Here is a 22,302-nt window from a genome sequence, read left to right as displayed (position 1 = left end):
ATCTCACGCTAAGTGTGGCTTTAGAGAGACGGCTTTCAGCCCAGCTTGAAGATACCCCGATGCTGGTTTTGGCCTCAAGGCTTAAGCAGAGGAACGGAGACCCCGGAGACCCTGGCTCCTCGTTCCAGTGCTGGCCTCACCCGGCCCTAGCTGCCTTCAGCTGGGGAGACACCTCGAAAGAGAGGAATTTCAGGAGCAACGGCCGGCGGAGGAGCTGGTCCGTAGAGGAGCAGGCTGAAAGCGGCCTGGGGACCGCAGCAGGGCGGTAGCCGTTGCTCCGCAGGTGCCGCACGAGGATACGCACTCGCGGCTCCCGTTTCCCCGGTGCAAAGCAGATGCCAACAGCTGTGCAAGGAAGCCCTCGGCGTAGCGCCGGTTTTGCTGGCGTTCCCGAAGGCAGAAGCTTTTCTTGGACACGACCTACCGGCATCGTCCTTACTAGCTGCTCCCAGCGAGCAGTCGGGCGTCCCAGGGCTGGGAGCGGGGAGACAACCTCGAGCGGCCCGGACCTCTCCGGGAACCGTCGGCTGGCTTTGCCGCGAGAGGGGAGCGGTCTCTGCGCCTGCTTAGAAGTGCCAGCGAAGGATTTTTACACGGATCGGGAAATGGGATGCCAAAAAAAGCACGGTGAAAGGAGATGGGCAAGAGAAACAAAAAAATATATAGGGAGGAGAAAGGTCTGCAGTCAGTGGGGAGGAATAAACTGGAGGTCTCACCCACCACAGCCCGGTGAGAGAGGGCGTTTTATACCCATCAAGTGCTGGTTTAAACGGCTTTTCAAGACAGAGAGCATCGGCCATTTAAGTCCATTATGTTGTTTTTTTTTTTTTTATCGTGCCATGCATCAAGATTTACGCGGCACAGGGAAAACACCTTTCAGTTTTGGATGCCAAATGCACTGAGTGCTGCTAAGGGAGGACTAACATGCCGGTGGGGAGCTTTCAGGCAGGCAGTAGCCTCTTGCAGCCCTGCCTTTCGAGCGAAAAACCCTGTCATCAACAGCTTGTCACAGCTGTCAGTGCACCTGGGGGCCCTAATTGCCCAGAGTGGCCTCCCCCCCTGCCCAGGGGCCTCCACCCACACCCCTGCACAGCAGCATTATTTAAGCTCAGCTCTAGGCTGCCTGGGTAAGTGCAGTCCCTGCTGCTGGCTAGAATAAGGTAGGTAGGAGAGACTGCTGGGGTTTTTCAGGTGTCTTGTTTGCTTTTAAATATTAATTTCCTTTAGCTGTAGGGGTTTAGCCATAGGAGGCATTGGTATGTGGCAGCTGGAACAGCCTTCCAAAGTGGCGTTTGCTCAGTGAAGTGTATGCGGGGTGTAAACCATAATATTAAGTGCTGTCTAAAGTGATTGTGATTAGAGAGGCCTTTTTTTCCGGTGAAACTTGAGCCCTCTTCTTTCAAATGCTTCCACTTTCTGTTGTGTAGGTTGTTGCAGCAGGCTTTCATTACTGTGCCACATCACCCAGGGCTGCTCTTGCATGTGGATGCCGCCGGGGGAGGCGAGGTATGCTCTTGGAAGGCACTCGTGTGGCTTGAGAGTGCTTTTGTGGCTCAATAGGTTTCCTTCATTGGGCAAGCTCTCTTTATGATGAGTAAAATTGGAGGTGATTTATAGCCTCCATTGATATAACATGATCCAGTCCTGTAATCATAATGAATGATGGGTCTAGGTGTTACTACTTGGCCTCGTTACTGCACTGCGTAGTTCTGGACTACCCTTGCTGCAAAGGCTGGATATGGTAGGCTGGAAAGAAAATGCTAGAGTTGCTCTAGTGGTTCAAATCTGCCTAAGAAAGAAAAGGCATCTTGTATGTCAGGACTGTGCTACTTTACTTTGCAGAAAAAAACATTACTGTTGGGTTTGCCCTTTTGCTAGGTTTAAAGGTGGAAAGTCGTGATTTCCCCTTCTTGCATTTCTTGCAGAGAAAGCACCAGAGAAAGCACATCGTAACTAATGCTAGCTCTGACTCACCTTGATTCCCAGTTTCTTGCTGGTAGCTGTTCAAAGTAGACTTTATCCGCTGGTGTATTTACACAGCGGCTTTGCAGGGCCACATGGTACGCTGGTGGATTACGCAGCCTATAAATAACCTGGTTTGCAGTAATAATCTTTCTTTCTCTGCAAAAATGAAGAGTATATTGGGCAAGAGTGATCCTATATAGGGCAGTAGGCTATGACTCTCATTCCAGAAGACTTGAAAAATAAGTCATCATATACTTAAATTAGTGTGATGGTCCCAGCTTCTAATGCTGAAGAAAGGCGTTGGGATTGAATGGTCACTCAGCCACCCGTATGCCATGTTGCAGATGGCCTACGTGACAAGCCACCAATATGCCGTAGGCTGTAATGCTACCAAAGCCCTGTGCTGATAGTGCTTTTGGCCAGAAGACATCTGGAAGCTGTAATGAAACAGAAAAGGACGTTGTCATGTTATTCAAAGAGCTGGCAGTTCAGCTAGCTCCCCAGGCACTGGAGCAAGCTTGCAACGATGGTACCAAGGCTTTGCAGATCTTCACTGTAGACAAGCCTCAACGAAATAACCAGGCCTGGTCAAAACTGCTAACACCATAAGTTTCACTAAAAATTAATTAGTAGGAAGGAAGAAAAGGAGGAAGGGCAGGCGCTGCTTTGAAGATGCAGTTGCAGAAAGGAACACTGCAATAACCCTGAAAGGTATTTGGACTAAAGGACTATAGATCCTGGTCCTCAGCAGAAAATATGGCAAGAGGCTGATGCTGTGGGGTCGAGGCTGCGTCCCCAAGGTGTGCAGTGCTGGGGCTGTTGTCTTCTAAAACTCTGCGCCCTCAAAAGAAGTGACTGATCTCTGCTGTCCTTGGATGCCTGATCTTTAGATACCTTCCGATGTTGCCCAAGGAAGGAACTCCAGTCAACCCAGACTGCAACTTTCCAAAGCATCGCAAGTCTGTTCCTCAGAAAACAGATATCCCGAATCACTGGATGCACTGGGAACAGATCTTCACCTACACCTGCATGAGTGGGCAAGCCTCAAACGGTGCCTGGTGGGGCTGAGACCCTTCGCAGGTTGAAAAGTTTCTGTGAGAAGCTGCATTTCACCTCCATGAGATGGAGGGCCTCTGTCTTCATACTTGGTCCCTAATTCAAATGAGAAACCATCTATTGCGTGACCTCGGAAAGGCTGCGGGTCACTGAATGAGGGTACGGAGAGATATGTGGATGTGCCATGTGTCTTCACTGATTAAAATACGCTTACTGTAAGCAAAAACCACAACAGTGTTTAGTTCAGGCTGCCCAGTGTTTCCTTTTAAACTCCCTTTCCTCACTTAGTCATCTTTTTTGGGCTGTGGTTTTTCCTTGTGGCTGCTATTTTCCATTGTTTGTCTCTGGGTTAGTGTTTCTTTTTTCCTGAAAAGCTGTGGCATAAAAGGTCTCATGCTTTTGATAAAGTTTAGGAGGAAACTGATGCTTTGCCTTAAATTTAGGTGGAATAGCTGCTCGATTATTCTAATGCTTCCGTGTGCCTGGAAGCGTGGCTGGAAGATCAACCTGGAGCAAAGGGTATGTTCTTTCTTGCCTTGGTTTAAAAAAAAAAAGTCAAATAATTTTATCAAGATTTAGGCTTGTGAAAACTGTTTCCCCCACCCTTGTTGGGGGAGAGAATAGAGGCCGGCAGAAACAGCCTCAATATGCAGGATTTCTCAAACTCAGCTTTGCTGCACGGGCAGTGGAGAGCTGCGCAACTTGGCGACAAGGTTGTCCCCTGCCCTGGTCCATAGAAAAGTGAACAGCTTCCGACTTGTATTAACTGTGCCGGGAGCTCGCAGTTAAGATGTCTTCACTGCGTATGCCTTAAACAGAAATATTAGGCTTGGTATGAACAGAAATGCATGTGTGAAAACACCAGAGAAAGCAGCAGATCAGGGACTAAAGCAATGGCCTGCATTAATTGCTGCGGAGTGTTGCATCTGTGGCTTCAGCCAAGTGACCAGGAGACTTAAAAACAAACTGAAACCTTAGAAGTGAGTTGATGAGATGGTGATGAACAATATGGGAGCCATGAAATAACCAGATAAGGGTAACAAGACTCAAGAAACTGCCTGAAACCCTGGGGGTGGGGGTTAAGACAAGATAGGGAGGCAGAAGATCCCAGTGTCTTCTGCTCCAGGGTAAAAAAATGCATCCAAAAATCAGCTTGTAGCTGCCAGCCAGGAGGAATCTGAGATGCAGTGGGGATGTGATGGTGTTATCTCACGGGTGTCTAGTTGCACGCATGCAATCCTGGCCAGATTTTTTGGATGCACACAGCTTGGTCCCTGTGAGTATACTGCTGGGACAGTGAGTGGGTAGAACCAACTGATTGGAGATTATTTTTATTTTTTAAAAACAATTAAAAAGCCACCTTCCCCAGCTGTAAGGTCTTGCACTGAGTTTTGTTAACACTAATTTCCTACAGTGGTGGAACTGAGTGTTCCAATTCTGCTAATGATTCATGTGGGAGGTGATATATTTCCATGTGATGGCATTTATATATATATATATTTCAGTTTACTTTAAAAAAGATCTAGATAATTAGATGGCAAAACTGCTATGTTAAAGAATAGTAACGACAAAGTCAGGCACTCAGCTCCTGCAAATCAAAGTTGTTTGTTTAAGCATCACGCTGCCCTCTCGTAGGAAAGCTGCTTCAAGCAAAATGTTTGTTCCCCGTTTTCTGGATGCCCAGCTCGAGATGCCTGTTGCCTAGCTGGCAGATGCAGGGACTGCTGTTGATTACAGGTGACACTACCAAATTTAAGTATATAGATTAGCACAAAAATGCTAGAAGGAAAACCAGGCCACCAGAGTTGCAAAGCAGGCTTTCCGAATTAGAGGGTCTTGACGACTTGGATGCTGCAGCTATAAAAATGAAGGCATTTCTCTTGTCTCACAGGAGTAGAAAAAAATCTGTGCTGTGGCAGATCCAGGTGCCTTCTCCTGCTTCCTAACCCACCCGTGCCGGCTCCTGACCCATGCTGGGAGGCCACCTCGGCTCTGCAATGCCTGCAGCTCAGTGGGTGTAGATGGTTTCCTTCTGCGTCACCGTCAGGGTGAGCAGCTTGTTCCCTGCATGCTTTTTGCTTTTTCTCAGAGCTGGGGGGAAAATTGCAATGCTGGTGGAAGATTCAGAGGGGATAGTGGTGAGGGCACAGAAATCAGTCAGGAGGCATGTGTGTGTCTGCACGACTGATCTTAAAACCAGTAAGGGATGCAGAGGTGATGTTGGCCAAGAAAAATATTGATTGGGTGCTCTTGGCCGACGGCCACCCTTCTGGTGATGTCCAGGAGGACCTGGGGTGGTCCTGTGAGCAGTGATAGTGCCACGTGAGTGCATGAAATGAAAGGTAAGGCCACAAAACGAAGGCTGGCCTGCTTCAAGGGGTGGGTTGCGGAGGTGAGTTTTGGGCATCTCGTATCTGTGCCCTGCCTGCCAGCTTCATGACCCGGTCTGTGCTCCTGGGCTGGCGCTGCGGATGCTGCCACAGGCCCTTGAAATAGGAAAACTCGCCAACAGTTAACCAGTAAGTGAGAACATCTGGGGAAAATATATTCTCTCATGAAGTTTAGCTTAGAAGACAGAAGGGCATTGTTAATGGGTTTTCCTTTCCTTGCAGGAAGGGAGGGACAGGGGCTGGTTTTAAGTTACTTAAATGTTTATAACAACGTGCTTAATCCAGGGTTCAAGTAAATGATTTGATGGCGATCAGTTGATGAATTTTGGCATGGCAGCTGCCTTAAAGACTGGTAGAATATGTGGGGAGTGGGCTCTTCCTGCTGTTCTTACTTCCCCAAACCTACTGAGATTCCCTGTTGCCAAGGGGTGGATCTGTTCTGTTCTACAACAGGAAAATCTGCTTTTTATTTCTTAAAATACCCCAAGTGGATTGCTAGCACAGATCCTCTTCACTGCAGACCATCCTAGAGCACCCACTCAAATCCCATCCCTTCCAGCAGAACACACAGCCCAGTCCCTGGCACCGAAGACACCCAGATTAACCTGCTGCAGGATCAGGATGCTCGAGCTGTTGTCAAGATTAGTATGCTTGGTTCTCAGCGTTTGCTGAGCTTGCCCTGGAAACGATTTCCAAAGAGGTCACTGCTGTGGCAAGAGCAGCGTTTGGTGGGCCAGTGCTGCTGAGCCGCTGCCTCCCCGGGGCAGCCAGGGCTTGTGCCTCGTGCCTCGGCCTGGGGAGGGTTCCTGCTCCGGTCCGGGGATCCCTTCTGGAGGCTGCGCCTGAGAGCAGGGATCGTATCAGTCCTTTCTGCTACCTGCTTCAGGCCTCAGTATACACAGCTGCTTTTTGGGCCAGCTCGTTCCTGCCCACGCTCTCCCTCCTGTGCTGAGACCCTTTCCCTTTAGCTTACTGGGAGTCACCTGGCCTTGCTGGAAGTGAATATAACAGGTCTCCTGATCTGAGAGAAATACCCCTGTCCTAGATGACATTAGACTTTTCCTTGATGAGGGAAAAATACCTGTTAAACGGCTTTTCTGCCTTGCTTTACGGAGCTGCCCGCAGAGGACCTCGTCCCGGCTCCCGCGTGACGCAGAGCAGGGCCCCCACAGCGGTACCCGTGGCTAGAAAGCAACTGCCCTCCACTGCATCTTTTTAAAAGGATCTTCTCGTCAACAGGGCGTTGATTCCAGCGGGAAGACTGCTCGCGCTAGCTCAGCACCGCAGAAATGCTTGCAGGGCTTCCAGGGGCCCGGGGCAGGGACGGCCGAGCTGCGGCCTCGACGCAGCCGGTCCCGCGGTGTCTGGGGTGTGCTGGCCCCACGGCGAGGCACCCGGCCGCTGCAGGGAGGGTCTGGGCGCTGGCAGGCAAGGCAGAGCCCCTTTCCCCCTGGAAAAGCAACCTCTTCCTCATTTGCCTGCAGGAAATTGTGCATGAAGAATTTCAAAAGAGAGGACTAATCGTCACGTGATGGACCCTTCTTTAGAGATTTTGGTAATGCAACAGAGTGTGTGTGTGTGCGTGGGGTGGGGGGGTCGTGTCTGCTTTTATTGGGATGCTGCTTTTAGCGGGTGAGGCTGTGTTTCAGTCCTGGGCACTCGTTTGGTCCCCGCTCTTATTTGGCGCGGGGGAGTCCCCGTCGCCCATCTGCTTTGCACAGTAGTTGTTCCCTTTAAAAGGGCCCCGGCTTGAATTGCACAAAGACACGTTATTTCAGTGCTGAAGCGCGCTGGGACTTGGCTTTAATTGTTGACATTTGAGGGAAACGAAACAGAAATGTGAGGCCCGTGAGTGGTGGAGGCACGAGTGCAGCCCTTCAGGAAGGGAGATGCCTGCGGAGGCCGAGCAGTCAGTGGGGCTTGTTCTGCTTCTGCGCGATTTGCTTGCAGCAGAGAGGGGAGGTTTTTGTGTTTGTGAACAAAACTTGCACTGTTGGCTATGTCTGAAACCAAGGTCTGTAAAAACCTTGGAAAAGTCCATCTAGGGCTGCAGTTTTGGGGGTTATTTTCCCATCTTTCCTCCCTTTCTCATCCTGACGTCAGACAGGCTGCCCCCAGCACTTCTCGAGTCCGTGAGATCTGGGAGTCACTTCACAAAAAAGGCTGCTTCCAGAGGCCCGTTTTTGGGGTGTTTCACCCGAGTAGCTGTAGAAAAGCACTGCGGGGAGTTAGCTGCAGGTCCCAACAACACGGGCTCCTGCAGACACGGACTTTGCCCCAGGTTAGGTGTCCAGGCCCCCCAGACCCCCAGTGCAGAGGGTTTTGCAGCCACCCCGCGCGTGAGCCTCTCCCGTGCCGGAGCACTGCCGTCGCTGCAGCCGCGAAGCGCGTTCCTGGCTGGAGCCCCCGATTCCCTGCCCGTGGCACAGCGTAGGAAAGCACGAAGCACTGGAATAAAAGCAGGCACTTACTAGCTTTCGTCTGTCAGCAAGTCGGGAGCGTGCGGTGCTCCGGCTGTTATAAAATGCCCTCGTTAAGTAATCGTGTTTCTCTTGCATAAGTGCTTGGTTTCGGGAGGTTTTAGCCAATCGGTGGCTGCAGCCCACAGACAAAACGCGTGTCTAGCTCCTGTGTTGTTTTTTAAATAACGCTTGACTATTAATCTGCTGAAAGTTGTATAAAATCCCTTTAGATAAGTTCGAGCAGCAGAGGCTCCAGCTCTGGTAGCTGAAGTGCAGCCGTAAGACACTGCCAAAAGTCCCTGCGCTGGGAGCATCGCCGTGAGTAATATTTCTAACCCTTTCTGAAGGATGTTTGTGGCTGATAACTGCAGGCAGGGAAATATTGCAGACATTTATTGCCGGTGATAAATTAGCGTGAGACAGAAGGTGCAAGACAGGTAGTGAAAATATTGACTGGTTCTAAAATAATGCTTCCCTCCTAGATTTCCGCAAGCCAGTATGCATTTCTCTGGTGCTGTGTAATCAAGTCTCTTCCAAATACGCTAATAAAAAAATGTGATGCTGGATTCAATTACAGCATTCTCTGAAGAACATTGAAGAACACAGATTTGGCCAGACAGTGAGATCAAAGGACCATCTAGCCCCGTAAACTTACTTGGAGTTGCCAAGAGCAGATGTTAAAAGGAAAAAATACAAGAACAGAGCAAATATATAATGATAGTTCTACTGCTTTTTCCTGGCTTTCAGAAATCTGCAGAACAGTGATTTCCTGAGCCAAAAATGGTACCTTTAATAGTACTAGTGGGTCTTTCTTTTAAGAATGTGCTAATTCAGCATATCTCTGCTGAGGACGATAAGTTGTTTGGGGATTTCACTGACTAATCTAATTAGGATTTGGTATCTTGAGTTAAGCAAGCTCTTCCTCATAGGATTTTCACAAAAATAAATGCGTATTTTTCTGTTTAGATGGAACTGGAAAGGACAAGCTTGCATGAATTTAACAGAGATAATAGAATTTTCCCTTCCTCATCCTTGTGCCGTATCTGGATACGGTTAAACCTATGCACAAAGCCCGGAACTATATAACTATCCGCTGAAGTGGGAACTGGAATTTATTAGTCCAAGCCTGAGCAGCCGGGAACAATTCAGTGGTTATTCTGTCAGCCCTAGAAGCCATCGAAGCGCGACTGCTCGGAGAAGAGCTCGGGTGCTGCGGGGTGGGCAAATGGTCTTTGCCCGTAGCGTGAATGCCTGTACCTCCACTTCTGTAGGTAGCACAGGACTTTTCCCTGATACAACAAGTACTTATCTAATGGAGATCCCCTAGGAGAGCTCAAGCTGCTAGTTACAAACCTTGAAAAATGTAGCATATAGATTTTTTACAATCTATAAAGTTCCTGAGAGCTGCTACAGCATTTAAATCTTATTTGCAGCCAGCAGGTAAGGAGGTAATACTGCTGTGGAAAGATTATTTTGCAGGAGTTACAGGATTAGCGAGGTAAATGCGAAAACTAGATTGAACTAAGAGGCACTCAACTGCCAAGCCACATTAAACGTTTTCATTTTTCTCTCCTAAAGTGAACAAGGTGATAGGCCTGTCTGGTTCAGTGTAAATGCAGCAGTGATGTAAGATAAGCTTGAATCCTTTTTTTACACTTGCTTGCTGATTATTTAGACCTTTAAAACGTTGCAGTGCATCAATAGCGCGAGAGGCACTGTAGCTCAGATTTGCCTATGTGGCCAAGGGATGGGATGGGATGGATGGATGGATGGTGTCGGAGCAGGTGCCCCAGGGCTTGCCACTCGGATTCTGCAAACCGTCGAGCTCTCCTTGCTCCCGTGGCTCAGCGTTGTCCAGAAACCAGGACAGGCTTCCCCAGCGTTTGGTCCCTCCGTGAAACTTAAATGGCCATCTTTAGCCACCGCAGTCGTGGGGGGGTGATGGGGGTGGTGGCAGCGGAGGATGTTAACACCTCGTGTTGAAACTCTCAAGATCTTTTCCTCAGATCATGAGATCAGTTTACAGATCTGGAGAGTCTACTGTTTTAAAAACCCATGAGGGACGATTAAAGACACTGCTACTAGAAGTCCTTGAGCTGCTGGAGGAGTACCAGTTGTCTATTTTGGACAGTCCTCTGGGCTGCTGATACCGGCTGCTGTCAGAGGGTGCCGGCTCAAACGAAGATCCACTTGGCCCAAGCGAGGCTCTTTTTGTGCTTAAGTATGTGTGTGATTTTTTACTTTCTTGATTTTTTTTTTCTTGTGATTGCATTTTCAAGCTTTCCTCTACAACCAGAAAGGCTAAGATTCTCCTCAAAACCCAAAACACCACTAATAAAAGTCAGCAATTAAACGGTAATTTTTCTTGTTCTAAAACTCAGGCATGGAATAATCCAGGCATAAGTTAAGACAGCCAAACTCTTTCCCATTTGTTGCAGAATAAAATGGGCTCTGCACACAAGAAGCTGAAGATTTTTGTGATGTTCCTGTCTCTGGCTACTTTCACAGTCATGGTGATACTGAACGCTGGCAATGCCACCGGGCTGTTCAAAGGTGAGGCGAGCAGATAGTCCTGGTCCTGAGAGGTGGCTCTCGTGCCCTGTCACTTAACGATATAGTGGTGCCTTAGACTGGATAGATCTGTCACCCCATCACTTCTCCAAATGCGTCTTCAGGAGAGCCTGAGGGAAAGGGCTAGCACCCCGTTTCTGGTGTTACAGGGACACGTCCAAGCCCTGCCCAGGGCCCCCGAAAACAAAGCCAATGTCTCTGGCGACCCTTGGTCCAGCTGTAGGTGGAAGGGACTCTGCGTCTGCCGTATCCCGGGCAGACGGCTGGGCCCTGCCCTGTGGGTTTGTGCAGGGCGGTGCTGCTGGGTTTGAGCCCTCTCCAGCCGACGCTGCCAGAAACAAGTGTTGTGCTGCTCCCGGGCCTTCGCGTGTGACCCGCTTTTCTGCTCCTGTGTCACAGGAGCTCGCTCGAGGCTCCCCGTAAAGGGCAGTGATTCCTTAATGATTTTTTTTAAGGCAAGCCCATTGCAACACGGGGATTGTTTTGACACGGGCATCCTCTCCGCTCCCTCGCACCTGAGGTGTGGGCTAAGCCTCAGGGGAAGATTGCAGGGCAAGAAAATCGGTGGCCTTTCCCCATTCCTGGTGTGTGGTAACCTGTTTACCTGCAATAACACTCACCACGGCAGGTCTATTCCGGAGCACCCCAGGAAACATCTCGGAGAAGTACGACACGGATTTCACACCAGCTGGCTGGACTTTTCTCATCTGGAACGTCATCTATGCTTGGCAGCTTGCGTGGCTGCTCTACGCGCTCTCGGGGATCTGTCGAAGGTATTTTCCCCGCGTACAGTGTGAGGGTAAGGGGGGCCTCTTCCCTGCTGCTGCTCAGTCCGTTCTCCCCATTTCTGGGGTTTCCAGTCAGAATAAACCCTGCAATTCCTCTTGACTGGAAGTGCTGAAGCTCTGCTACAGGAGTGTCCTTTAGGTTCAGCATCCAGAGCTGTGACTGGGAGCAGTTTGGTGGCATGTATGAACTGCTCTAACTTGTGGACAAGTTACAAAGCAGGTAAACAGTTTTGCGAACCCTGACTTCCACCGATTTATGTTGTCCGGTAGCTGCTTCCTCATTACTGGGTATTGAGAATCTACAGGGGCAAAACTCAGGGATCCTGAAGATAAACCTCTCTGAGTCTGTGCCCTGTCTGATACCAGAATCTGCACCGGGAAGTCTCCTGTGTCATTGGACTGGACTTAAAGCCTTTCCTGGGTCTATGAAATTAGTAACATTGCTGCCTCATGCAGTATCGTGATATTCTCTGATATCTTCTGAGGGATAAACTTACATTGCAGCTTTTCGGTCAAGGGTGTCTAGAGACGGATTAATTTGAATCTCTTGTATCTGCTGTTTTCTCATGTCGTGTAAGAACTTGGTGATCTCTCTGAGATCATTGAAACCAGCCAACGCTGAAGGAAGAATGAAGTATATATGTCTGTATGCATTACAAGGTTATACACACCGACGTAGTTAATCATACATGCATGCATGAACGTACACATTCACGTTAAGATCCCACAAGCCTTTTTCCCCAGGCACTGGGCTAAACTCCCATGACCACTGCCACTGCCGCTACCATGACCAGTGGCGCGAGTTCTGCAGCCTTCGTGGAGAGGCCGGGAATACGCGGCGGCCCTCAGCACCCGCTGAGCCCACGACTCCGCAGCGGCATTGCGGAGACGCGTGAGCGGGCCTGCACCTCGGGAGGTCACTCCAGGCAGAGCCAGGAGGGTTGTTCCTTCCTTCCGAGAAGGATGCAAAGGAGATATAATCTGATTTAAACTGAAATACTCAACTCCAACATAGATTCCCCTCTAACAGGAAGAGAATGAGGCCAGGAATGTGTGTTCAGTGCAGGATTTGCTTGTTTCCTTTCTCCACACCCACCTTTCACCTGCAGGAATGAACTCGGATGCGTCTACCTTGAGCCAGACTTGCTGCCAATGCCTTTTTACGTGGTGTGGATACTGAATAATGGCCTGAATGTTGGGTGGCTCTTTCTGTGGGACCGTGAGTAAGTCACCTTTGTTGCAGGAGCTTTCTAACCCTCTTGCTGGAACTGCCCCAATACTTTGTTGCACCATTTTTTCCACTTGTGTGGATGCGCTTAATCAGTGTAAAACTATGGCAAGCTTTGACAAAAGGTGGCTTTTATAAAATTTGGGGAGTTTTATGCAATGATCCAGCTCATGGGCAAGAGGGAAATGGTTATTGAAATCTAAGATTTCTTCAAAACTGCTGCTTTTCAGCATTTTTTCTACAGGTAAGACGGGAGCCATGTCACTCTTCATGAATACAGTTAAGCTCCTTGCCTTTGGATCGTTTTCATAATTATGGTCACACGAAGGACATGTAATAGCACTACTGTCAAGAGGTGTAGAAATCAGCTGCAGTCAGGAAAATAATTTCATGATTAACAGACTAAAATAGCAGTATGTCAAAATAAAGGCTACATGTAGTGATTAGCTTTATTAAAGGCGGATTAACTTCAAGTCAGTAAAGGCCAAACACCGAAGCTATGAATTAAGGCACTATGACGTGAGTGGGAGGATGCACTGGCTATTGTGTGTGTGTTCTTTGTCCTAGATATCTGCTCGCAGCCCTGGTGTTCCTGGCAGCCCTCACTTCTGCCACGTGTACCGCTGTCTTCGTTTCGCACAGAGCCTTGAGCATCCACGCCACGTGGTTCGTGAAGGCTCACAAAGCCGAGCTCTGGCTCGTCCGGATTCTCGTAAGTGACCTTTGAGAAGCTGTGCTCTTGGTGGAAGCTGAAGCAGCACTGTTTGCGCAGCGCTGGAGGATGAAAGGTTCAGTGGCAGGAGATAGATGGGGAAGACTCCTGCCCGGACTCTGGTCTGTGCCTGTTGCAGGTACATACAGGCTTCCTTGCACCTCCCTTTCCTGTCGGACGTCATGGGGATGAAGCAGAACAAGGCCAGATCCTTCGTCCCTCTGCAGCTGCTGCAGAATGAAGCTTACAGTGAAGCACAGGCTGCAGGACAGATAGTTGGAGGGTGGAAAACGTCCTTTTGGCAGGGGGAGAAGTGGGGAGCTGCCGCTGCTAAGGCATAGCTGATGGCGATGCTCCCAGAATCTGGCTACTAAAAGTTATTTTATACATACACACATGCACACACACATTTTTTTTTTACACATAAACATATATATAGAGGAGGGTGCAAAAAACATACATTGTCCAGGGTTTCAAATGCAGCCTTCTTTCTGACTTCTACCAAATTCTCAGGGATAGGAAAGGTCATTTTCCTCCAGAAGAGTGGCTGTTCATGTTCAGCAAACTGCACAGAGGAAATAAGATAAACCTATTCCACTGTTCCTTGAACCCTCTCTGTGCTCTAGCTCAAGCCTACTGCCTCATCCTTCCTCTCCCCATCCGGAAAACCTTGTGCTGCAGTTTCTTCCCTAGCTGCTGTATGTTTTGACCCCCTCTAGTTCCTCTGCTTGATGCTGGTGTTGCTCAGTGAGAAAGCAGGTCAGCTGAAAAAGTGCATCCAAGGAGCTGGGAGGGTCCTCAATGGAGGGGGCAACTGCAAAGCTCCGCAAAGAAGTCTCTCTGGATAAAAATTCCTACCAATCCTGCTGGAAATGTCTCCAAATGTCTCCCTTGGCACAGACTGGGCAGGGGTGGTGTTCTGTGTCCTTGTATTTCAGCTCCAGTGGCCTAAGTATAACACGGAGGCAGGGAATTAGGCGTAGCTGTTTGTCATCCTCATTCAGCAGCGACTCCAGCTCTTGCCATTGCTTGCAGTAGGCTCCATGTGATGAAGCCGTTTGCTGGGAGGGAGGGAGACTCAAAACCTCCCCTCTGTGCTGGTCAAGGCAGCTTGCAACAGCTGGGCTGGGCAACCAGGCAGATTTTGTACTTTTTGGGTGAGCACGGGATGCCCTCGCTGAGGCTGCGGGCTTCGTACGGGCAGTTCTGCAGTTGCCACTGGGGTGAATCTGCAGTGTTTTGGGGCCTCCAAGGCCTCAACTCTTCCCTCATAGCAACTGTGCTGAGGTACTTTCCCTGCAGTGAGGTCAAAGTCTGGTTTAACTGGCCCAGGAGTTGTGGATGCCCTCCACCTTTTCCAAGGAAAACTGGAATTACTTTCTCACCCCTTGCCTTTTCTCCGTGCTGCATGGCAGGTCCAGAACGGGCTGGTGCTGTACGCAACGTGGACCATCATTGCCACTCTGCTGAATTTAGCCGTTGTGTTGATCTACAAGTGGAACGTGTCCAACGAGACAGCAACTACTGCCTCGCTGTGCATCCTTGCTCTCGACCTAGTAATATGGTAAGCAGCTTCAGGGGTTCCCTCCAGGCCTTAAAGAAAAGCCCTTCCACCTCTTGCATCTCACGAGCAGACCGGACTGTCTACAGTTCGTTAATGGGCTCTGTCCCAGCACCGCCACCGGGTGCAACAGCCCCCCTGTAATTCGTAGCAGATGAATACAGAGCCTGGGCAAAACACTTCCCCTCTGGCCCTCAGCGATGCCAATACGCATGTGCTGCGGATGAGGAGCAGATCGCTGTGGCCTTCTTGAACCCAGCCTGTCCTAGGCTTGCAGATGAGGATTTGTGCTAAAGTAACTCAAATCCCTTCTGCGTCCCCCTCCCTTAGCCACTGCAGATGAGCTGCGGTTCAGCTGGACTCTCCAGCAAACTGCTGAATCTAGTCTGAGAAAGAAAATCGATCTTCCCAATGTGTTCTCTTTGCCAAAATGGTTGCTTTTCCACTAGACTTTTGTTTTTCCTTGAAGAATGAAAACTTTCACTCCAAAGCAATTTTGATTTCCTTCATGATGCCAAACTCCCCCCGCAGTGTTACATCAGGCAGCGAACACCCATTCTCCATGGCCAAGGCCCTACTTGAAAGAAGCGGGAAGGCTTTTTGTTTTGAGTTTGCCAGTGTCTTCTCGTCCCCCATAGCCTGGCACCCTCCCCCAAAAAATTAAATCAAACAAACTTCCCATAGATAACGTCTTGATGAACTTCTTATTTTGGTAAATGAACAATTTTGGGCTCTGGCCAAACCGGCCTGCAAGAAAACCAACTCTTGTTCCAACTCCTTTTCTTAAACTTTCTGTAGAAAAATTGTACAGAGAAAATGCTTAGTTCGGTCGCTTTTTTCTTCTCAGGTTTTATGTAGAAAACTTGTTTCTTGACAAGTACGTCCGTTACAACCTCACAGTCTACCCAGTGGTCATGCTAGCTCTGACTGGCAGCGCGTGCAAGAACTTCTCGCTTTCCTCCCCAACGACCAATGGCATTTTTATAGGTGAATCTTTTGCTCTATTTCCAACTTTTACAAAAGAAAGCCAGTAAACACTTCCACATCTTTCCTGTGTGTTATGAACAGAGACGGTCCTCCTTCAAAAAGTATCATTTTCAGAAACAGCTGAGCTTGGGGTTTATTAGAAGCTAAAGAGTAGAGAGAGGCACTTCCCTTCCGCATTCGAAGTTGAGATTCAATTGCGATGCGATTGAGATCGTTGCTCAGGAGCCTGCTGTTCTTAGGGTCGGATCCAGACCTCGTGCTCACCCCGGTTCACTTCCCGGCAATGCGTTTGCCCTGCAGTTCCCGTCTGTCCTGCCTGGGAGAGGCTGGCCTGCTCTTGAGCATGGGTTTGCCCTGCTCGTAGCTCCCTTCCTTTTGGCCCAGGGGAGAGCGGGGCTGGGATGAAGGCTGCAGGTCTCTAGCTGCCTTGCCTCGTTTCAGACACCGGAGCAGCACATTCATTTCGGGTCCAAGAGAGGATTGTATCCAGCTCCCACAGAGCAAAACCCTGCACGTGCTCCTCAGAGCTCAGGCTGACCTGAACCTAAAAGCAAGTTATGCCTAAAAGCACTCAGCAGGATTTACCAGAGTTTGTCTGCCAAAGTCATGAGGCTGCTAAAGGCTCCTGTCTTAAGGGTTGTGGCCATGAGGAGTGTGAAGGTGTGCACGATCTCCAACAGACAGTCGTGTTGCTGCAGTCACTGCTTCTGCAGCACTCAGCCCAGCAAAACTCTACTCTTACTGGTTCAGCTTGTTTGGCTGGTAGGGCAAGAACGTGCTTTCTCCCAAACTAGCGCGTATTTTTTTATATAGCTTCAACTTTTTTTGGATTGTTTTATTAGTGTAATGCACCTTTATTTCTGTGCCCATAAAGTCTCCCCCTTTAGACATGCCTTGACCTGGAAGCATCGGACAAGTTTTGCTGGATAGCAGTAAAACTCTGAACTCTTGCCTTGCCCCTCAGCAGCTCCCCAAAATATGTTCCTGGCAGGGAATAATGGCTCCTGTTCAGATTTCTAACCATTTCCTAAATGCCTCCAGTATGGGGAGCCAGAATATGGCAAGAGGCACTGACTTTCGCTCATGTGCTGACGTACTTCTGTGTTTCTTTCCTAGTTGTGCTACTGGCAGTGACTTGCGTTGTCTTTGCTGTTCGGCTGGGACTCGTCGTATGGAGACACCATAAGCAACGACTAGAACCACCAGAAACCCCAGATCCATCAGGCGTAGTGGCCTGAGACCTCCGGCGTGGTGACATCGTGGCAGGTGTTTTGGGGAAATCCGGGCATCCTGCATCCACCGGTCCTTTCTTCCAGTACTAGTTTCCTTATATTTTTTTTTAACTATTTCTTTTTTTGTATGCCAAAGTAGAATGGTTTGTCTGCAAATCCATTCTGATCTCGTGTTCTGTCCTCCCCAATCAGTCCCCACTCTCAATCTGCACCTTCCCCAGTTCGGTTTGACTGACTGGAGTAGTGGCAGGAAAGGTCCTTCAGGTGAACAGCCCCATGCACTTTTTTGATGACCCAACTGTGGCTTTCTGCTCTTTCCAGTGCTGTTAGCAGACACTGGACAGGTTTGCACACAGTTGTTCATGTTCCCTCCTTGAGCCCGCATTTCTTCTAACCGCTCTAAGCCAGGTTAGAGCGCAGCTCTAAGCGAGCTGTCCACAGGAGCTGAGGTGAGCAATGGGGGGTCTATCATTCCCCCCCGATCTTGGCCACCGGCTTCTTCAGCGCTGAGTATCTGCAGGTGCCGCTGGCATGAGCAGATCCCCTGCAGGGAGCCACTGCTCCCCTTCCTGCCTCTGCAGGTCGTGATCAGAACAGATGCTGCAGCTCCAGACCTGCTTTTGCGGTGTCAGCCCTGAGATTCAGCATCCAAAGGGATGCTGGTGGTGGGGTGACCGAATCCTTTGACATAGCTGCAGCAGTCTTCAGCCTATCTCAGTTTGTGGTAGCTCCACTGACTGCAGAAACAGAAGATTATTCACTTTTCAGCATGAGACAATGCAGTCTCTGGGTTTCTGCCTTGTCTTTTTGTTTTCTTTTTTTCCCCTTGACTTTTCTCAGTGAAGCTGGTTGCTGTGTCAGTGCCTCCACTTGCGGACCCACAATGGGTAAGAGCAAATCCTTGCAATTCCTGACGTGCCCGCAAGACAGACGAGGCGCAGGTCAAGCGGGAGCGGTGGGCTGCTGTTCTCTGGAGGTGGGCAGCGCAAGCGACGCAGAACTTGTGCTTGCTGCGTGCGTCCTGCCCCAGGATGGTTTCCAGCCCTTCTGGCAGCAGGTTCGATGCACAGACAAGACAATACCTGATCTGAGGAAGGCCTGCTGCTTCAAAGGGAGCCTGCTAAAGCTTTTTTGAACTGGTAGAAGGAGTTCATTCCAGATCAGTGCTTTGTCATATGACTGCACCACTTCGGGCTTTATTAGAAGCCTGAGAGCGGATTGACTGAATTGACAAACCACAACCTCTACTTCCTCCGTCTAGCAGAGGATTAATGGGGCCTCACAGGTTTCTACTGGTGCATGGAAAGTGTCTGGAGATGGCAAAGCTCAAAGCAGCCTCTCCGTAAGCTGCCCTCTTTAATAGAGGGGTTTCGAGGCTGCGGATTAAGGGCTGCAGGCAAGGGGACTAGCTGGGGAAAGGCTGTTCAGCAGTTCATGCACCCACAGCTGCACCGTCCTTCCCCAGGACCACGCAGAAAGGCCCCAGGGCTCTGGGAAAGGCGTGCAAACCTGGTGTCTCTACTGGACACACTGCTGGAAACGACACTGCAGGGTACAATTAATAGAGAAATTAGCTGGGGAGAGTCTCCAGGGCAAGGCAGTGCTTCACACACCCCTTCTTGTTCTCTGCAGGACTTCGGGCATGTAGATAAGGCTGAGCTTTTTTATATTCCTACTGGTTTCATCCTCGTGCCTCTTTAAAGCCTGTTGGCTCTGTTTAGCATGGGTCCCTGCCCCTCTGGGAGCAGAGGGAGGGTCTAGGCAAGGCAGTGGCAATGCCTGGGGCTTGGCAAGGTGCCTGCGCCAGTGGCCCAGGAGGCTTCGAGGGAAAGAAGGACCCTCCCTTGGGGCAAGGTAAGCCGAGGTGGATCCTGACCCAAGGGACAGCAAACTAAGGACACGGGGAAGGTAAAGAGTTAATGTGGGCTGAGGAGAGACTGGGCGAATGCTAAGAAGAGAGACGGGTAAGGGCTTTACTAAACAGATGCTGCTCTCCACCCTGCTCCTGCCACTCCTCAGGGAGCTGCGAGGAGATTTTCAAAGGCCTTTTCCGAGTGCTGATGAGGTGCCCCAGCAGCACCGAGTCCGTCTTGAGCAGACCCCCCCGGGAGAAAGCCCCTGGCAGCTCCCCCGAGCCGGCGCTGACCCTGGCCACACGCAAATAAAGCTGCCGGCTGCCAAATTCCCGTCGAGCAGCATTTCCCCCAGAGCTGCGACGGGCCTGGGAAGGGGCAGCCTGGCAGAAATGAGCCTCCAGCACAGCCCGGACTTCCGTGGGTGCCGGGTGCCCGCCCGGAGCGGAGGCTCGCACAGCGTTGGGCAGGAGCACCGGCCGGGCTGTCCCAGCACCGAGCTCTGACCCGTTCTGGGAAAAGCGCCTTTCCCTGTGTTTGTGGCAGGAGCCTAAAAATATTGGCACTCTGCCTTTTCCCGCTTTTCCTTTCACTGGGGGGAAAACAGGAATGAAAAAAGTAGTGTGAACTTTCCTCTTCTAGTTCACAATGTGCTATTTTTAAAGTCCTTCTCTCTCTGAAATGCCTCGTTTCCACTTATTTTTGAAAACCCAAAATACCCGTGATGATGTTTTCCCCACAACAGATCCTTCTCTCAACGAAGCTCCACTTTATGAAGCCAAAAGCCTGCCAACTTTTTAGCAAAAATAATCTGCCCGGCCTTTGTTTCCATGAGTGATTATAGGATTCGGGTGAATTTTAAAGGATTTAGTTTCTTGGAAAGCTGCGGGGATTTAGAACTTCAGGGACGCACCGTTGCAACTCTGCTTGCCGAGACTGGTTGTACTGAGCTGCCCAGGCTGCCTCTCCTCTCCGTGGGGCTAGAAGAGGGTGGTACTGGAAAAACTAGACTTGAGATCGTTCCTGGGACCATACTGGCCGGGGGTGGCCATTGCACCGGGACTGAAATTCAGCATTAAAGTGGTGTTTGGTGTTTTCCTCTGCGGCAAGGGCTTGGAGGTTGCTGTGAAGTGGGGGAAGAGTGCTCTGGAGGGTGAATGCCCAGAGAGTCACTGGGAGGCCAGAAACGTGTCCCGGTCCGACAGTGCTGTCCTGCAGCAGAGCCTGGAGGTCTCCGTGGAAGGAAAGCAGGGTGATTCCCCACCAGTTTGGTAGTACATGCTGCTGAAGGCTGTAAACGTTGGGCTGGACGTAGGTCTGGCTGTTACTGAAGCTGCAAGACAGTTGTTTTTAGTAAAAAATTCCTGGGTAAATCTGATACGGAAGAATGTTGAATGGAACAAATTGTGGGTTAGGGCAAATATGCGTTTGACTTGAGAGAGCAAATACGTTAATTGCAAGGGAATTTTTAAAATCGTGTTGTAAGGCCCAGGACTGGGCTGTCATTAAAGCCTCGGTGGCTTTCAGAAGAAACGGTGCCTCATTTCTTGGATTGGGGCTACCACCGATTGTACCAGAAACGTTCAGCCTAGGGTCTCGCTGCCACTGCAGACATGCAACAAGCGACTTTTTGGAAGGGTTGTCGGGGGTAAAATCCTCCCAGAGACAAAGTGGAGCCCAGGGCTCCTGGGGAGATGGACTTTGAGCCCTGGTGAGGCCCTGTCCCCAGTGAGGGCTCTCGCGCTTCCCACTGCCTCTTACTGGGCATTTTTACACCTTCATTGCAATGGGCAAAAATGTCTGAGCTGGGAAGACTCGGCTGTCTCCTCCTTGACTACCCCAAGAGCAAAAGAGATCCTGGGCTAGGGGCAGGTTTCTCTTAGACACCTTGCGTCAGCAGAAACGTGCACCAGATGAGTGCTCCCGGAGTCCAGTCCTGCCCGCAGCCCTGGGACACGTTGCTGCCTCTCGTGATGCTCTTTGCTATATGGTTTGGACGCTGAGGCCAGGAAGAGTGCAGTCGGGAGGATCTCCTGATGGGCTCCCAAAAACAGAGCACCCAGGCAAAGGAGACGTTGCGTTCTGACCTGATTTGTTCTTGACTTGATGCTACTCTCAGTACTAATTATATTATATTAAACCACCAGCGGAAGAAAAAAAAGAGACTGCTGGAGAGAAGAAATGCTACAATATGATGCAAAGCACCAAAGTATAAAGCAGATTTGCCTTTAATCTGAAATTCAGCACTACAAAACTATCATAATCCCATTGCAGCGCCACAGCCAGAGGCCGTGGGTGTAACCAGTAGGTTCAAGGGCAGTGTCGTTTCACGGGGCTGGTGCAGCCCAGGGGCAAGATGCTGAGATAAGGGTGCTCAGTTGGGCCAGTGGCACCATTTCGCTGCCTACCAGTGATGCTGGGCCACCAGCACCAGCGGGTGACACAAATGAATGCTCTGATGCCTTGCTCCTTCCCAAGGCATTGCACCAGAGCAGCATCGGCCTTGTAGCTGAAATGCAAAATAGTCTGGTCGTTGCACCTCCAACACGCGTTCTCTGCGCTTGGAGCAAATCCCTTTCTTCCCCTCTGTGCCGCCATGTCCTTATCTGTAAAACAGAGATGAACAGGAACAGCATCTTCACTGAGCACTGTGAAGATCTTCAGATAAAAGCACAAAATACATACAGCGATGATTAAAGGGCTCTGCACCCTTTGCTCTGCACAGAATCTAAACACGCTTAGGCCACCACTGGGCCATTCCCTTTGAAAACTGTTAGATGTTTTGAAGCTAAATATTTATTTTATCTGCACAGAGCTGGGACAGCCTTGTGTCGGGAGATTAGCTCAACGCGCTCTGTCAAAGGCATCTCAGCAAGGAGGTACAGGCTCAGGCATGACTCATGCATGGGCTGAACATGTGGGAAAAAATGCTGAAATAACCCAGGATCTTGACCCTATTCCCAGCAGAGCCAGAATTCCAGCAAGAGCACACATGAACTTTAGGACAACGTAATGGGCTTCCCCACTGGAAACTTTGACTCAAAACCTTGAATATCCACATGAGAAAGCAGTGTTTTTTCTCTCCTCTGTGGGGAGAAAGGGCCTCCAAGATCCTTGCCCGGGTATCAGATAAAATGTAGTATCGAAGCGACTGAGAAAGAATATGACTTGCTCTGGGTAGGACTGCCTGGGACTGGGGACCGCAAGAAGTGACGGTGACGTTATCTAGTAACTTGGTTCGTCTTCTTGGTTCGTCTTGTTCTAATAAAAGCTCGATTTTAAAAGGCTGAGCAATACTGGAAAGTATTTAGCTTAAGCGACCTGTGACACAGATTATTTCCATCAGAGACGGAGAAAAGCGTGTGTGTGAGTGGGCATACGCTCGCGGGTGTGGACGCAAGAGCAAAGTCCCGTTTGTCTGCAGCGCTGGCGTTGCTCCGCTCTGCATCCGCGAGCGGGGGCCGCTTTGTCGGCGAGTGCAGCTCTGCCACGGCCTG

The 22,302-nt window shown here is 50.0% G+C and overlaps 1 protein-coding gene across 1 annotated transcript; it reads left to right on the top strand.

The window, feature by feature from the left end:
* The first annotated feature begins 4,924 nt into the window (after nucleotides 1–4,924).
* LOC112989382 (uncharacterized) lies at nucleotides 4,925–22,083 on the top strand. Its single transcript, XM_026110523.2, has 10 exons — nucleotides 4,925–5,069; nucleotides 6,896–6,966; nucleotides 8,104–8,191; nucleotides 10,312–10,426; nucleotides 11,073–11,217; nucleotides 12,342–12,455; nucleotides 13,028–13,172; nucleotides 14,588–14,736; nucleotides 15,581–15,720; nucleotides 16,837–22,083. Exons 4-10 carry the CDS (start codon nucleotides 10,318–10,320, stop codon nucleotides 16,956–16,958), a joined length of 924 nt encoding a protein of 307 aa, XP_025966308.2. The 5' UTR covers nucleotides 4,925–5,069; nucleotides 6,896–6,966; nucleotides 8,104–8,191; nucleotides 10,312–10,317; the 3' UTR covers nucleotides 16,959–22,083.
* Nucleotides 22,084–22,302: the final 219 nt, after the last annotated feature.

The sequence above is a fragment of the Dromaius novaehollandiae genome, chromosome 3 (assembly GCF_036370855.1).
Source record: "Dromaius novaehollandiae isolate bDroNov1 chromosome 3, bDroNov1.hap1, whole genome shotgun sequence".
Classification (NCBI taxonomy): domain Eukaryota; kingdom Metazoa; phylum Chordata; class Aves; order Casuariiformes; family Dromaiidae; genus Dromaius; species Dromaius novaehollandiae.
This window is presented reverse-complemented; position numbering and strand designations above follow the sequence as displayed.